Source organism: Fulmarus glacialis, unplaced genomic scaffold (assembly GCF_000690835.1).
Source record: "Fulmarus glacialis isolate BGI_N327 unplaced genomic scaffold, ASM69083v1 scaffold37314, whole genome shotgun sequence".
In the NCBI taxonomy this organism is placed as follows: domain Eukaryota; kingdom Metazoa; phylum Chordata; class Aves; order Procellariiformes; family Procellariidae; genus Fulmarus; species Fulmarus glacialis.
The window spans coordinates 14,341-31,854 of record NW_009210679.1 but is presented as its reverse complement, the minus strand read 5'-3'; the positions used below and the strand labels follow the sequence as shown (position 1 = coordinate 31,854).

At 37.2% G+C, this 17,514-nt stretch overlaps 1 protein-coding gene across 1 annotated transcript; it reads left to right on the top strand.

Annotated features, from left to right (window-relative positions):
- Positions 1-3,861: 3,861 nt before the first annotated feature.
- On the top strand, positions 3,862-8,890 carry LOC104076396 (chromosome unknown open reading frame, human C7orf50). The gene is made up of 3 exons (XM_009577240.1): positions 3,862-3,941; positions 4,194-4,275; positions 8,708-8,890. The coding sequence occupies exons 1-3, from the start codon at positions 3,862-3,864 to the stop codon at positions 8,888-8,890; spliced, it is 345 nt and encodes a 114-aa protein (XP_009575535.1).
- Positions 8,891-17,514: the final 8,624 nt, after the last annotated feature.

The window sequence follows — 17,514 nt, the reverse complement described above, 5'->3', positions numbered from 1 at the left end:
AGCAATTTGACTACTTTCCCTTTCCCTTCTCTTTCTGCTAGGACATCCCAGAGAGTGCTCTGTCCTGCGTGCTACAGTTGTCTTCTGTTTGCCTACTTATGCTGCCCATAGTCAGAAAATGTCCTATTTTCTGTCACAGTGTTGAGAAAGGACGTGGTTAAGCATTTTAAAGGCAAATTACATCTGCGATGAGCAGCTGGGAAGGTACAACTCAGCCATGTTTTGGAAATAGATTTGTGTGAAATTACTTTAATGTAGAGACTAGAAGTCATTTATGAGATAGACCAGTGAGAATCTTGGGCAGCTTTTCTACATCAGACTCTCATGCTAAAAACCAGAAGCCCAAATGTAAAACTCCCTAAGCCGCTTGATTAATTTGATTCATTTCCTCTGCATCTTCAATTTCAAAGGCATTTAGGAAGATCATTTGCACAAACATAAAAGTTCTCTTTAACTAAAGTCAACCAATGTGTTTTTTCAATGAGCTAGAGCTCATAAGAAAGATTCAAACATTAACTGTGTAAAGAAGGCAATTAGTGTTTGTACAATATATTGAAAATCAGCTCTAGGCGTACTGGAAAAATACATGTTTTATACCTGTATATTTTTCATCCAATTCCATAGTTTATACTAGATCTGGACATAGATACTCCTAAGGGCTACCAAATTAATTCAAACTGTGAAAGAGGTTGTGATTGTCTATAAAAAGTTTTTTTAAACTATAATGTAGTTGGTCTTACTCTGTATATTTAATCACTCAAACGAAAAGCTTTTTCTACTGCTGTAGTATGTCAAGGAAGCTTATCTGCATATAAACAGCAAAATGAGACCTCTCGTGTTACAAAGCTTTAACTTTTGTAGTTTAAAAGTTGAGCATTTCTAAAAATGTACTAATTATGTCATTCTGATAAAAGGAGATACCCTTCTCACTTTGTCATGGAGTGATACTTTCCGTAGGTTTTAAAGCTGTCACAGGAGTAGGAAAAAAGCCATCATAGGAATCAGTGGAAAAGTTTTATTTTTATAACTGTTGGGGGGGTCCAATTACAGGGAGCAACTGCCACGTTATCTGTCATAAAGATTGCGCATCCGTTATCAAGAGTGTGTTGCCCACAGTTTGATAGGAATTAAGGTCAAGAGAAGGACGATTTTCCTGAAGGGGGAGAAGCAGGAATTGATGCAACCATGGATAGAGTACCAGTTAAAAACTTGGGAGCATTTTCTGAAAATATGAGTACACCCATAGTCTATTAAGGAAAATACTTTTTTTACCATACTCATTTCGCATTGATTCTAATGGGACAGAGTGCAAACCAAAAGAAATGGTTTGTGAGGCTCCGGTGCTATAAAGGGCATGAACGTACTTTCTGTGGTTGATTATGTTAAAGTCTTTGTAGTTTATATGAATTATTATGGTGTATATTGAGTGAAACCTTTCAGGAAGACTAGCTGAAACTTTTGTTTGTTTCTACAAGAGAATTCACTAGAGTGAAAGGCAATGTGGGATCTTAGATGCAGGAGTATAATGGCTTGCCTTAACGTGTAGAAGAGAGCATATGGTTTTGGTAATAGGCTAATAAGAGCAATTAACCTTATAGTGCACTCATTTGTTGGTCTCAGTTGTTTATAAACTAGGTAATAAAGATATTTTAACATCTTATAGCTTTATAGGAGATTAGTGAAATCAGGCAGTGTTTTTCAGGTTAATGCCTAACAGTACTCAGGTGATAGTGTGAGCGACAGAAACATAAAATTAGCAGAGAATAAAATATTCAGAGTACTATGTGGTGTGTCTAACCAATGAATATAATCGCAAATGTATAAATACATAGTATAGTTTAAAGAAATAAAAACATGTGTTAAAGGTTTTCATTAGAAGAGGGACTGTTTTCACAGGATGCGGTCACAGATCTGTCATTCAGCTTGTTCTTGTCACCTTGCAAAGATTATAACGTAAACTGTTTCCAGGCTTATTTAACGTAAAAAAGAATTTTAAAATTACCTTCTTCTTCGTGCTGTGCAAATACACAGCATTTCCTCTAACATCTTCCATGTAATTATTCAGAAGGATGAACTTCATAAAAGAATGGGTTTCTTTTAACAGCAAGCACCGTACTGTCATCTTTTTTTTTTTTTTTTCCTAAAGGACTAGTAGAAGTTAAGTCATTTCCTGCAGAAGTTCCAGTTTCTCAGTTAGGAGCTACTGTGTTTGTCTAGCAAACAGAGAAATTGGGTACAAATGGGCAAGTAGCTGGCCCCACAAACTACACCCACAAGAAAAGCCTTTTTTTACTTTATTCACTGTGGCTCCTTGCATCACAGGTGGTGTAGTTCTGACAGTTGCCGTCCTGTTGAGCACCTTGCTGTGAAGGCAAGTGACACCAAGGGTTGAATGATCTTTATATTCAGGTACTTTGGTTTCTAGGTTGGTGATGATGGGAGAAGGATGGTTTCCCCATAATAATATTTTTTTAATTTGATTCTATAACTTTTGGCAGTCAGCTTTTGGGCTCCTGCTCTTGTGCAGTATGTGTTCTGCAAACTTTTGTCTATTTATTGACAATGTCCCAAAAGAGCCCTCTAAATCAGTTCATTTGTTGATTTAATTTTGAGCATGTAAAATATTATATATTGTGGTTATTAGTGTTTTGTCTGTCCTTCCTGCTTTACTGTTATTTTTCTGATTTTTACCTTATATGTTAGTTACAGACATTTTTATTGAATTTAGCTAGTGATAACCCTAATGAGTTGTTGCTGCTTTTTCTTCATCCTAAATTTGAAAGTCAAGACAACAATTTTTTTCTTTTGGGTTTTCTGCAGAAGCTTGCATGAAACCCTTCTGTACAAATTTGTGGTCTTGGTTTTCTCTATTTCGTTGAATTGACTGAATAATATATTTGCTGGTGCAGCATTCACCGAATATGAGGACTCTTTTTCTTTATTAGACTTGACAGTGTTTAAACAATACTAATTCTCATACCCAGCTGGCTTTTCAATTGATTTCTGTGCTCTCTGTTGCTGTGTAAAACAAGCTGGAACATTAAAGACATCTTGCATGCTACTCTCTGGAGACTTGTTTTTCTTTAGAGAAAAATCAAATAAGTGTAAAATTTTCTGGTTTTTCTCCTCATATATTTTCTTCTGGATCTTTAAATGATATTTCAGTCCACTGACAAATTTTGTACACGCTAAGATACTACTTTTCAAGCACATACTTTTAAAAAGCAGTCTTCATTTTATAGTGAGATTTGCTAATTTGCTCATTTGTTTATGCAGATAAATGTCTCTTTCTTCATTTAAATCAGAATATGCCAGCTTTAAAATCATGTTCAAGATGTACATAAATGTGCTGTTTTAATCCAGCTAAAATTTTGCATGTTTAAAATGTGTTTGCTGAACAGTCAAAGAACATTTGCAGATGTTAATAATTTGTTTTACCTGCTCACTTTTAACAGTATTGAAGCAGCCTGATGTTTTGAGCTAAATATTGGAATCAGAATTCCTGGGGAGAGCGAGACCTAAAAAGCATTTTTCTATCCTGTAAATGTCAATATTTAAGTCACATCTTTAGATAAATCCAAGCCTTAAAACATGGTCCTGAAAAATGAATTTTCTCAGCTCTAGAACAGTCATCTGTGATGGGCTTCAGCCATTGTTGAGGTGACCATTGTAGCACGAGTTTCTCCTTCTAGTCCTTTAGAGACTGCTTAATTTCATATGAATTTCACTTTGTTGTGAAATATCAGCTTTCTGAAACCCAAACTTGGTTCCTTATCTACTCCACCTCCTCAGAAACTCAGGTAGCCCTGCAGCTGGGGTAAGGACTTGCGGTGCTCAGTTGTTGTGCGTCAGATGAGGGCAATGACCTTTCGACTGGTGAAAGCTGAGGAGTGGGACTTCATTTTTAACTTCAAGGAATCAGTGCTTTCTGATGAAAAGTCGTAACATTCTTGGCCGTAATGTCTTCCTATAATCTTTTAACTTTTTGCATGGAAGCCAGGTAGCCGTTCCTTGTGTTCTTTTTTGCCACTCGTACAAAATGTGTGCTAGTATCTGTTTCACACAATGTCATGAAACTCCATGTTGTGCATACCCAGTCACTTGGAGTCATTGTAGGAAATATTTTATGAATAATGAATGTTTTGATCGCACAGTATTTCATTTAAGCAATTTTTTTTTTAAATTTATTACAGCTGGTCTGAAAATCCAGAAGAATGGAAGTTTCAAAAGACAAGACAAACCTGGCTTCTCTTGCACATGTATGATAAAGAGAAGGTTTGTATTAACGCTGCTTTTTTTCAGAACAAATATGCTATAAATTTTTATACACTAGTTATAGCTATTCTTTATTAACCAAAAGTTGCTAGTACTAGCCATGCACTTTTCTAATAATTTTTTAATAATTTATACATAAATTACTTTTTTTTTAACAAAAATGCTGAATCATTTTAATTGCTTGTGATTAATCTTTTTATTTTGTTGGTGATCATTCTCTGTGTATGCTAGATTTTTATACTTGATATATGTCAAGCATAAATAGAGCAGATTCATGTTTTATATAAATCTGGAGCTTACTGAGAATTTGAGTCATATCCTTAATTTGAATTTCTGAATGTGGAACCCAATACTGTAACCCACGATTCTCATATTGCTTCAGATATCTCTGGCTCCATATAAGATGTACAGCCATATTGCCAAGATGTTAAAATAGCTTTCTCATTAAAATGTAAGTGAAACCTGATGTTGATTGTAAAAAGCGTAAAGTATAACCAGAAGCTAGGTTTGCATCAGTACTGAAATCCATTCATTTCATAACTTAAAAAACAACATAGATTGAATTCCCAATAAGCATCTGACCATCGTGGTGTTGAATGGAGGGTTTCAGGTCATTCATTTTGTTGTGTAATAGAACAAACATCTAGCCATTTGCACAGTATCTAACTTATTCATTTAATTGACATTCAGTTAGTTTTTGCTGATTTTTTGTGTGCACTTAAACATTTAAGCATACCAATGTTCCTGACCCAAATTATTCAGCAGCTCTTAAGCCAATCACCTGACATAGGGTATTACCTTTATGATTAAAAATATTTTAGAGAACCAGATAATTAAAAGCTGAGTTTCATGAAGGCAAAAATGTTCACACAGTGTAATACTTTAAAAAGATTAGTCGCAGAATACAAATTTAATTGTAGGTATCTAGGTTGTTTGCGTTGTCTTCTATTTTTAAGTTTATCCTTTGAAAGTCTTTATCAACCTTTCAATATCAATGTGCACTCTTTAAAGCTACCTAGAAATTGTTTCACAGGCAGAGTGATGTTTTTACTTTTTTACCTGTTTACTTTGGATTTTGTGTTGAAATAACTGGGAAATAATTAACTGTAAGTAGTGTTTGTTTTATGTATCAAAACACAGCTTAACTGCTTATTTCTCAACATTGAAATGAAACTTCCTTTCTAGTTTTTTTTTTAAATCTATTGAAAGTGCGATGATTTATTTAAATGCACATATTTTGTACTGTTTAATAATGAGAGGTGCATTGAATATGAGCTTTAGATAATGATTAACATCTGCATCCAGACTCAGTAAAGTTAGAACTGCTCAAGTGCTTATAATTAAGCATGTGACGAAGTCTTTTTCTTCATCAGGACTGTAGGAAGGGCAGACCAGCTTCTTTTGAATATTTTTTTTTTTTTATACCCAAATCCAGCTTCCTGTCGATTACAGAATAAAATCTGTTCGATATTCAAGCATGACTAAAATACAAAAGGAGACATGAGTTTCTTTCCTTTCTAAGCCACATCTTTGATCTCATGTTGTCATTTGGATGCCTACTGAAAAGCCATGCAAAGGAGTGAATTGAGTTTCCTGTACTGATAGGTCTCTTTCTGTAAGAAATAAGCTGAGGTTTTAGTGTCTTTTGCAACATGAGTTTTTTTTAAGTCCCTTTAAAATCCATTTGGTGGTTGGCTGACAGCTTCCAACCCAAGCCTGTATACCTACAGTGTATATACTTCTTCAGGATCCAGTATAAAATAAACACTAGATCATTTGTTGATCTTTGTCATCTGGCATAGCATTTTTAGAAAGTAACTCTGTATCAGCTGTCTTCAGCTTCTGGACTGCAAGGCCCTGGAGGGGTTTCTGAAGCTTCCTCAGAAGGTAACTAAGAAAAGCAAGCTTGGTGGCAGTAAGCTGAAAATCAGTCTGCAGATAGCCGTATTTGCTATGTAAATTTATGGGCATCTGCAAGTCTAAAAAGTCTGGAAACTCTTTGACTTACGTAGTATAATTTAAAAATGATAACTGTCTTTTCCTGCTACTTTTTTGTAGTGTTTCCCCCCTTTTCCTGATGACAGTAATTATTTCACTTTGGGATATTTCCATATTAGTCAGCTCCAGTGCATATTAGCTAGTTAGAACAGAGGCAAGGTTGGTGTGTGAGAGAGAAAAAGAAACAAGAAAAAGGTCAAAACAGTTTAAGAAAAGAATAATAATAAAATCCCATAAGCATCACTTCACTTGCCAGAGTCGTGGTGGGAGATCTTGATATCCAATTTCAAGCCTGACCAAAAAAGCTGATCTTAGGGAAGGATCGTGTTCCTTCTTGTACAACCTTGCCAAGAGTCTCTGAAATTCAGCTCTCACGCAAAATACAGTGCTACTGTATTTTAAGAATTAAAATTGGGATTTAATTAACTTTTTGCTGGCACTTTCTATGTTCCGTTGTCTAGTCGTCCCTATGGCTCCATTATATGTGTAAGTTAGGAGGAAAAAATACGATATTATCTTGCCTACATGGTACTGTATTGGTAAGCTCTTGCTGAAATAAACCTAATAGCTGTGTTAAAGAAAAAATCAGACTTTTTGCACACTCGAGCAGTTATCGTTAGGGCCAAATGCTGAATGTTTTCTAGGCTTCAGGCAGCCACATGTCTGTCTGCACACTTAGTATTTCTAAGTTTAGAGTAGGCTTTTAATTGCCCCTTCAAGCACTTTGCTTAAATGACATAATAATAACTGTAATTCCACAGAGTATGACTATACCAGGAGGCCTGAGAAGAGGTGTAAATTATGTAGATAATTTGGCTAAGGTTTGAAACATAGAAATGTTGCTGAGCTTTAAAAACCTGGTACTGAGTATCTGCATTAAAGGAGCACTAACATGCTGAAATTGTGTGTGTCTGGATGTTTTTGTCTGTTATTAGTACCAGTTTACTGTGAGTAAAAAGGTTTCAAAAATACAGACATTTATTATTATGTTTAAAAGTGTTTGATTTGTATATTATAGCAACACTTCATGTATCATCCATTTCAGTGTTAGTCACTGTAAAATTAATATTTTTTTTGTATCTGTATTGTTTCTTTAATACAAGAGTGTTTGTGTGAAGAATTAGAAGGTTTTCTGTAGTGTATAAGTTATGAGGCTGAATGCAGACTTTAGTTTTGATTTATTACTTTGTAATATCCCTGATTGATGAAGGCAGTGTTGGAATATTCTTTCTTCCTCTTCTTTTGGAGTGATAGAAGTTTTAGTGATCAAAGTTATGCTGCCAAATGTCGATGGAGAAGTAAGTTGTAAATTAAGTATCTGTTGAAGCTCTGTCTTCTCTGAAATGTTGATACTTTGCAGAATTGAAACAGCCCTCGAATAATTAGTCTCCAATCCTTTAAATACTTACGTATGTGTTTAACTTGACTCATGTCAAGTATGCCTTTTAAAGTTAGATGTGTAAAGTTAAACATGGAGAAAAATATTTGCAGGATTAGGTCATTTTAACATCTCCTGATTTTGCAGCAAAAATATTCTCTTATTGGCTGAAACCTGTTCCACAGATACACAACATAAAGTTAAGATACGCTTCAACGTAGATCGGTTCACCTAATACTTTTGAAAATACGTTGGTTTGAAATACTGAATAAATAATTCAAAAGTCTGTGCTAGGTTATTGCCAAGATTATTTAATGTAATAATCTTTTAAATTGTATGTTGTATCAGATAAGCTAAAATTTAACCTATGACTAGTTAATTAGAAAGGGAGTGAAATGGGGGTAATGCAACTGTAGATGACTAAACTGCTTTTAATGTTAGACATGCTGGTAGAGCCTATCAGTTTTAGTCAGCATGATTTAAAAATTATTTCCATATGTCTGAATTCAATTTGTTTTTCAAATTAAATTCTATTCCTTTGTATAAGCATTCTGTCAAAGTGCTTGATGGTGGGTGGTATCTCATTGTAGCAAACAAATAATTTTGGGTAGGGGCGAGGGTAATTCCGGCAAAATTCTTTCCTCAGACACGTGCATGCAATTCTCACCGAATTTAGTAAGGTTTGCATACATGTTTCCAAAAGTAGGATTTGGCTAGTGGTTTTTTTTTTCCTTCCAACAACCCTCACAGCCTTGAGCTTACTGTCAGGGAGTGTTTGCATTTGCTGATCAGCATTTCCACATCTGCTTAGAATTTCCTTTCAGATGCTTTGCCCATCTGAGCACATGACAGTCCTCTCACCATGGTCCATCCCTCCCGGCAGCTTGAACCTTGGCAAGAAACATTTCCACTCAGAGGTGGGCATTGGCAAACACAAAAGCCCATGCAGTTCTCCTAATTATCTTTCAGGTGATGATTTGACATGATTGTGAATGAGTATTGAGAGAGAAGAAAATAAAGCAGGTTTTTTTTTCTTCCTTGTTTTTTTCTTTAAAGGTTCCAGACAAGTATTTCACCATTCTACTGGATTATCTGCAAGGCCTTCAAGGCGGTGCGCGAGACATAACTGTGCAGAAAGCTGAAGCTTTTATGAAGGAATTTGATGGTTCTGATGCACAAGACCCAAACCTGCTGGAGAAGTGCGAGCGCATACGACAAGTTCTGCAACTGCTGTCTTGAGGGTATTTTTCCGTCTTAATGGTTGTCTGGTGGAGAGAAGGATAGGATGTCGTATACAGAGACTAAATTAGTTGTAAAGACGTATTTTCTAATAGAATCCTAATATTAAATTTTCAGATTTTGTACTTATAATTGTTTCCAATTGCAAATATTTATCATGTTTTGAGGTGATGAAATAAAAATACCGTATTTGTTCCATAGACATGCTGTTTTGATTAAAAGTAATCTTAACTGCATATCTTTAGAAAAACAAATCTCTCTTTCTTGTTAGTTTTTCTCCACCTCCCCATGTAATTACTGTTAAATAAGAGGAGCTTCACAGTTCTTAATAAGAAGAGCAAAGGAACCAAGAAAAAGCCTGGAGGGTCTTTTACAATGGCAGCTTTTAAAATGAGCATTCACTACAGTGCTTGCTCAGCCAGCTGTAATCTATCACTTTCAGCTTTAGAAATATGTCGTTTGGATTTGGGAAAGATCGTTTTCAGTCTGTTGAACATGGGTTGTATAACACAGTTGCTTATTAGTACTTCACGCGGTGATCTGGAGATACCATCAGCTTTGTTAGTTTTCCTTTTATATTTTAAAGTTTTCAAATGCTTTATGGCAATTGTTTAGATATTCAGATAATGCACAGATGGGAACAGATCAAATCCTTTGACCATATGTAGGAGATCATCTAGTTGTACCTGAACTTACCCTACGATGAGAAGTGCAGTGCTCCAACATTTTGTATCTATATCTGCCAATATTGCATTTTCATCTTTCTCGTGTAATTGGAGTCCAAAAGAGTTATTTTGTGTTCAGTCACTTTGACGTGGGACATTTGTCTCCTATGAACGTGCTGAAAATGAGGCTTTCAAGTAAAAACCAAGGACATTAATTACTCAGAAGTTGGATGATTGGCTTATTTAATAACACTTGTGTTCAGACAGCCTTCTTGACCTGATTCTTTAATGTTTCTGCAAACATTGTTCATACTTTATTAATAACAACTATATGAAATGTGTAGTGTTTTAGAAGAGTGGCTGTCTTTGGGAATTACGGCTTTAATTTGGATGGGTGAAGGAGGGGAGGATCTATGGATATGCAGGCCTAATTTTTCAATAAGAAGCATTTGAGTGGATTTGACAGCCTTCACAGTCATGGATTACTACAGATCTTCAGAAGTATGAAATATATTACTAGTAACAAATAACTTACGCTTCTTGATGATGATGTTTTCAGCCAAAAAAGACTAGAGACCAGCATGCCCTGCTCTAACACAATAACTATGATGGAGTTAACATAATAGTGAGCAGAATACAGCAGCAGCCTCTCTGTTGAGCTGCCGATGGTTCGTCAGCAGCTCAGGTGCTGGTCCTACACCATGGGGCGACAGTTGGATGGCGGCATGCAGCGTCAAAGCCTTTCTGAGGCCCAAAGCTGTATAAAACTGAGCTTCCAGTGCAAAAGTTGGTGAAAGGGGTCTGTAATAAAAAGAAGTGATACTGACATTAAGTGAATTAGTGAAAGATCTTTGGATCTTATATTTTATGTCTGAGAATATGCAGCTGAGAAAAACTACTATCACTCCAAGCAGAAGCTGATACTTTTTTCTTTCCATCAGGAAAAATAAGAATTTCTCAGGGATGAAATTTTCAGTATCTTTTTGTGACTTTATGATTGCATTTTAGGTGTCAGAGAAGACTTTGTGTTCTCCCTTAGATATTTGAAAATCGCCACTTTTGATTTCTCTATCACACAAAAATGTAGGTCCTCACTGTGCACTTAATATACCTTGTAGCTTAAAAGCACAAACACATTGCAACCATATTTTGGAAGAGACTTGTAAAAAAGGATTGTAAAGGTAAGATCCGAGCAAAAAGATGTGAACCCTTGATGATTTTAACAGATTTGGCAAGATTTGCCTTTCTTGGACCTGGCCATATGCAAAGGTTGACAAATCTGTGATAAGAGAGGCTTTGTAGATCAAGAATGTCCTATTTCTTTTTATATCAATTAATATTAAAAGCATATAAGCCCTGCCAATCTGGAGTCCATGTGAACAATAACATTTAGAAAAGAACAGCTAGAGCCTCTCACCAGTACAGTAGTAGCCCTCTGCGAGTGAGGTCCTGCTCTGCTCTCCTCTTCCTCAGCTGCAGTTCCAACTTTCCCTTCAGTGCTACCAATTACTGGGTGAAGGACATGGTCTTTGGCCTCCGCTTCTTGCAGTTATGGAAAATTCAGAAGCTAAAAACTAAGGTAATTGTTGCTATGGTTGTGTTTGATAGAGAAAGTGAAGTATGATGTTTTCTGCCACGTCTCTTGGTGTATGGTCCAACGGTCAGTGGTGTCTGAAAATTGGGTAAAAGGCTTGTAAAACTTCTGCTTTGTGTTGTTACTGTATATGTCTTGGGTTTCAAAGCTCAATATGAAATATTTTAAGTGTTGTCTTATACTTGATGTTGTAGTGCAAATAGGAGAGGACACTTAATTGCATTTTGCTTTTTTACTTTGCCCCTTTTCTTAAAGAATCTTGAACGGGTTGGCAAACAAGTCATCTTCAAAACACCCGTGAAATGCAAAACCAAACACATTTTTGGGAGATACGTGTTGCTAGGCCCGTTTTAAAGACAAGATTTTGAGGACCCAGACAGCTTACCCAACACAACGTGCAAATGCAGTAACACCTCTGGCAATCAAATTCCATCTTTTCCATAGGGTAGCCACCAGGCCAGCTTCTGCTTCCTGCTCAGCTTGGCATTTTAATTTAGGGATTTACATTGCGTGATGAATAAGTATAGCAGGATTTCCTCCATCACGTATTTTGAATGATGTATTTTAAATTAGTAAGTGTATAATCAGTTATTGAATTCCTGTAGCTGGCCAAAGCTGTACAGGAGGTATGATCTGACACTTCATTCACTTTGTTTTGTCATTTGGTCACATAGAATTTTCAAATCTCAACATCACTTGGAGCTTAGGCAATCATATGGATACAGTTAGGACAAAATCGTGTCCCTGCCTCTGTTTAAATCAGTCTGCTGTGTTAACAAAAATTGCATCCGAGGCTAGAAGTAACAGCGTGTACAGACTGACAAATCACATCTTCATCTGCCTACTCTAATTGTCTTCTAGTTGAGTTAATCTGTATTGTGTAGCTCTGGCTAGAAGAATTTGTATCCTAAGAGAATGCTGAAGTCAGGACTTCTAGGCAAAATAAAGGAACATTAATTACTTAGAATTGCTTAAAGCTGGAACTGTGCCTCTAATGGAAATACTAATTAGTCAAAATTTGACAATGTAAAAAGTTCCCTTTAATTTGGCTGATCCTTGCTATGGATTGTATATCTTCTTGGTTCTGTGCTGTCTGCCCACAATTTTAATTTGTTATCACTGTTATAAAATTACTGGGTAAATTAATTCTCTGTTCTTATTTGGAAAGGGTGTATCGTAGTTGTTGAATGTGTGGTTTATTTCCTTATTTCCTCTCTGGAGAATAGCTCTGCTGTGTTTCTGTTGATTTTAAAGCAAGGTGACTCTTGACTCATCTCCCATCATTTCAAATAGCTCAGAAATGCACTACTTTGGTTTGAGCTTGGGGTTTGTTTGTTTGGTTTTTAAACTTTTGCCACTGAGTAAGGCAAAGTAACGAATGTTAAAATCCACTCACATTTCTGCAAATCAGTGTCAGAAAAAACAATCATAAAAGAGATTTAAGTTGTAAAGTCAAGCACTCAGAAAATTAGAAAACATAAGAATGGAAATTCTGTGTAATTTTAATTTTACTCCTTCATGCATATGTGGTATGATGCAGCCTCTAACTATGTCATCAGTTCTGTATTTTCCATTGTGTATAACTGATAAGTCATTTATTCAGTGTTTTTCTGGCAGTTCTGCTGCTATTCTCGTTTTCAAAATTTAGGTTTACGAAGTAGTGCTAAAGCTAGAGAAATAACTTTGCTATGTGGATTTGATCCTGCACAGAAGAAATAAGTAGGAACTTTCCTATTCATTTAGTACGGGAACTAGTCATAGATGTTTCATCACAAATGTTCCCTTTAAAACATGTTTTAATGTTCTGATTCATTTACAGTCAAAATACTGAACTGATGTTACTTAATTTAAATCCAGTTTTGTTGACATAAAACTTTCCAGTGGCTTATTCTGGTTTAGTCTTTGGTTTCCTTATATGTCTTCCTTTCTGTACAGCTGAATGAGCTGGTTATTTCTGCCCCTGCAAATAGGAATATTAGTTGTTTACAGCGATTCCAGTCATACAAGGACACAACTAAATGTCCTTGCCTTTGCAGGACAAGCTCATTTTAGCAGTGATTTATAATTACATTCTATTTTAAATTCTTCATAAGAACATACATAGTCAACAACTTAATATGGTAAAAAATAATTATTTTTTTAAAATATGTTTTTTCCTACAAGGAGCAGGGAATACAAAACTAAATAAAACTAATGAGTAAATGGTGGGGGAAGGGCAAAGCAAAACAGTGGTTTATCTTTCTTTGTCAAAACAAAGCTGAATAAGAAGCTTGTGCTACTAAGAAAGTTTGGCTGGTGTTACAGACACAGAGGGAGAGCCCTTCGGTTAAAAACAGAAGAACAGTCATACAGTTGCTCTTACTGATTTTTTTTTTCCCCCCTACATGCAGAAAATTTTTTGCATTCCCCAACAAAACCCACGAAAACACCTACGTCAAAAAGTTAAATAGGTTTCAAAATCAAATACTTAAAGGTCAAGAAATGCCACATGTATATAAATGGCCAGAAGAATTCAAATTCTACCTCTCTGTGCCTCCAGCCTGGAAACTGAATGAAGGAGGATTGCGTGAGAAGCAAACAAGCAAAACCCCTAAATTATGTGAGCACATAGTTAAAGATTACCAGTTACTCTTCTATTCATAGGAAGGTGGAATTAAATTTCCTATTAGCTTTAGTTATTCAGATTTTTTTTTGCTGCTAATTGAAATATCATGTAGCCTTTTGCTGTGACAACTTAAATCTATTCTCCTCATGGTTCTACGTGTATTTTATAAAATTGTAAGCCCTGCAACACAGGATCTGTCACTCTCATTTGCTTGTAAGTAGCTAGACCTAGCTACAGCACTGTGAAAATCATCACTTGCTGTTGAGCTCCTTTGGACCCAAAGAAGGATGTTGACACTGTGTTTCCCTGTACTGGTCTAGAGGTACAACAGGCTTTGGCAGCATCCTTTATATCAGCCAGGCTTTCTTAAGCTCCATGAAATTGCCCAAATCTGGTACAGTGATGCTGCTTATGGAATTTGCCAAGTGAGCAGCAGCATTCTTCTGTGAAGCACTTTGAGATTTGAGGCTGCAGGATCTCAGCTGCTCAGGATGCTCAGCACACAGCTTAATACCTTCCTCGGCCTTGCTGCCCGTTTTCGGTCTTGGGCTGCTGAGAGTTGCAACCATTTTATTTGTCTACTTTCTGTGGGCTTAATTTGACTAAACAAACTGTTTTAAAGCTATTTTGGCATATTGAAAGCTTAAGCTACAGCCATAGTGTTTCTCTGGTAGCATAGATACGTGTAAATAGACACTATGGATTTCACAAAGATAGTAGCCTTTATTAGAAGCAGAAGCTCTTGCAGGATCCTGGAAATGACTGACCAGCACCCTGATTTACCCTGTTAAATAAGACCGATATTTCCGTGAGCTGTCACAAATATATGCTAGCAGATAGACACGATGACAGCCAGCCAAGAAACCATGTATGGGCATCAAACATACCAGAGGGCAAGGATGACAGTTGGGAATGTAACCTCCTGAAGTTGCCTGGTTAAGGCAAAATGCCACCTGGCATGAATCCTGGCTGCCATAAGGTTAAAAATAACAAATAGTATCCCTATTACATAAGGAAATCTTTTGTCCTTGTTTAATGGGGCACTATGGTACACCGGAAAGAATAAATATGGAGCTTCTCTGAACTCTTACTTGTGGTTACTGCTTGGGGCCAAAACAGCTGAAAATACCAGGGTTGATTGTAAGCAGGGCCCCGTATACAACAGGCAAAATCTGGGTGAAATTCCAGTGTCTAAGCATGTTCATCGGCAGCACCAAACCAGTTCATTGCACTGGTGACATCTCAGCCCTGGGAAGGACTTCTAGTCCCTTTTTCTGATGATCGTGTTACTATAACACAAATAGAGAGTATCGGTGTATTCAAAGCAGCCCGTAAACCCTCTGGTTGGCTGCAGTCCATTGGCCACGATCTGCTGCTTATTGCAATAAAATGGATAATGGAGAAGCTATTGAAGTTACTGTGGATGAAATTGAAACTCACCCCAGAAGTACGAACTGTTTTCACCCCACCTCGCCTGCCTGCAGCTCGCTTCCAGTCCCACGAAGGAAACACCTGCTTTGGTTTCAGTTAAAGAATTAATCCGAAATGATAGTAATGCTCAAGTTTTCCTTTGAGTCCTACAAATTACCTTCTTCTCCTTCTGATCATGCTCAGCGTGAGACACTGTCTGTGATGAACCTGCAGCCTGTGTCCAAGCCAAATTCTTCCGTTTCAGTGGCAGCTTTGAGGACTGCAGAAGGCCACACTTATTTCCAGTTCAACTGCACAGCTCTGCCTGTACTCATCATCTCTTCGTAGGCTGTGATGTCTTTCGGGTCAGGACAACTGTTACTTGGTAACCCTTACCAAAATTTTGTGGAAGCTTCCAGTGCCTGTTGTAAGCAGGAGCATTCATCAGCAGATGGTCCTTACACTTCCCTTCTAGGCCTTCAGCTCTACCCACACCATCTCCGTGCACCCAATGAGGATGGATCTGCTTCCACTATCCATCTTTTTGTGAAAAAGTGCTTTCTAGTTCTTGTCGCTTCAGCTAGGGTGGCAGAAGGCATTGGGGATTTAAAGGTCTCAATATGTCATGGTCTGTAAGAACTGAATTATCCTTAAAATTCACCTCAAATTCCTTCCCAAGATGGCTCTGGATTTCAGTCTCCGTCAGCTCTTCCCTGGGGAGATGTCCCATCAAGCCAATTCAGACCCTACATCTGGATGTGTAGCGTGCTTTTGCTTGGAAGAGATGATGCCAGTCTGAGCTTCATCCCAGACTGTGTGTGACTCGTAGGAATTGGGGGAGATGGCAGAGGTTACTTAAGCACTTTTAAAACTGCCTTAGATGACTAAAAAGAAACCTTCAAACAAAAGGTCATCAGTGCTCTGATAATGCTTGTGAGCATCTGCCTTTTGTTTGGGTAGTGAAATATGTGTCGGTACTTTCCAGCCTTCAGCCCATGCATTTACCGCCCCTTGCTCCTTGATTCGTGTTTCCAGACAGTATCACCTTCAGGAGGATTGTTCTCTAGCCTGTCCCTTCATATAAATGAACACTTACCGGCCAATTACTGAGTTGCTAATGAGACCACTCCACCCCTTGTACAGTTGGCTACAGCGGTTTGAAGGGTAAACAGGGTGAGGGTCCAGTCATGGTGAAATGCTGCTCTTGGAAATGATGATCTCCTTGTACAGTTTGTATAGGGCACACACCTCCATCAGAACTCAGTCTATTGTCAGATATTTTTATTTTTAAAAAGAAGAAAAACCTTTAGATAATTTTAATTTCCACTGTTTTTAATACGCTGTTTTATCTCAGGGATGGAAAATCTGCAGTGAGCAGGCGGTTGCATTATGAATATTGCACCAGCATCCTTCTTTCCTTCCTGTACAAGCTCCTGAGCAGATTATAACTCGCTTAAACTATTACGTGGAAAAGTTCAGCTGAGTGAATTAGCAAAGACGATGAGCAGGAAAACAGCTCATCAAAGTTAAGAAATGCAGAAGTTAACTTTTATTTTGAAATAGGCCAGGTATGGCTATCTGGATTCTGAGTCTGTGATATTTAAATAAAACTCATTCAAAAATGATCACCTGTGCAGCAATATGGCATGAAATAGCTCTCTGCACTTTATTATATCGTATTACTTTTCTTTTGAGCAACCAAGGCTGCCAACTGTAGAACACAGTATGTGGAAGGCAGACTACAGTAAACTTGACAATTATTTCCAGAGGTCGGTTTAGTCCTAGAAAATATTCATTGACTCTCTAAAAAAAAGCCGGGGGTTCCCCCTTTGTTTTCTAAATCCCTTTTTTATTATTTCAGCTGTCTTTGGACAAAGGGAGAAAAAAAAAGTGACCACAGAGAGATCAAGAGTACATCTTTGACGTTGTTTAATGAGAAAATACTGACTCTTGTTGAATTACCCTGTTAACACAGAGCAAACAGAGTGTCTCAGTTCATTTTTGTTTGGGTTCTTTTGGGGGGGGTCCCAGCAGAAGATGAAAGCATGGCAGGTGAGTCTTTGCTTTATGCTGTTCCCTACAGGAGTGTTACAGATGGTTGCTACTCCAAGAGAAGAACGAAGGGAATGTGACAAATGCTGTCCTTCTGCAAACAGCACGTCCTGCATGCTTTTCTGCTCTGCTTGTGCCGATGTTCCCCTTCTTGTTAATAGAGCGGCGTTTCAGCCAGCAGAATGTATCAGTCAAACTTTATTTGCATCATTGCTGTGGTGTGGGTCTTGTATACTTCATAAAATTGCTTTAATGATCAAATTAAACTTTCGACCTGCTGTACGGCTGCAAGCCACTG

Bases quoted from the DNA above. Each gene is read 5' to 3' on its own strand.
- LOC104076396 (XM_009577240.1), top strand. From the start codon at position 3,862: ATGACCTTTCGACTGGTGAAAGCTGAGGAGTGGGACTTCATTTTTAAC. The intron at 3,942-4,193 runs GTAACATTCTTG...AATTTATTACAG, and splicing joins GTGCTTTCTGATGAAAAGTC to CTGGTCTGAAAATCCAGAAG. The intron at 4,276-8,707 runs GTTTGTATTAAC...TTTTCTTTAAAG, and splicing joins ACATGTATGATAAAGAGAAG to GTTCCAGACAAGTATTTCAC.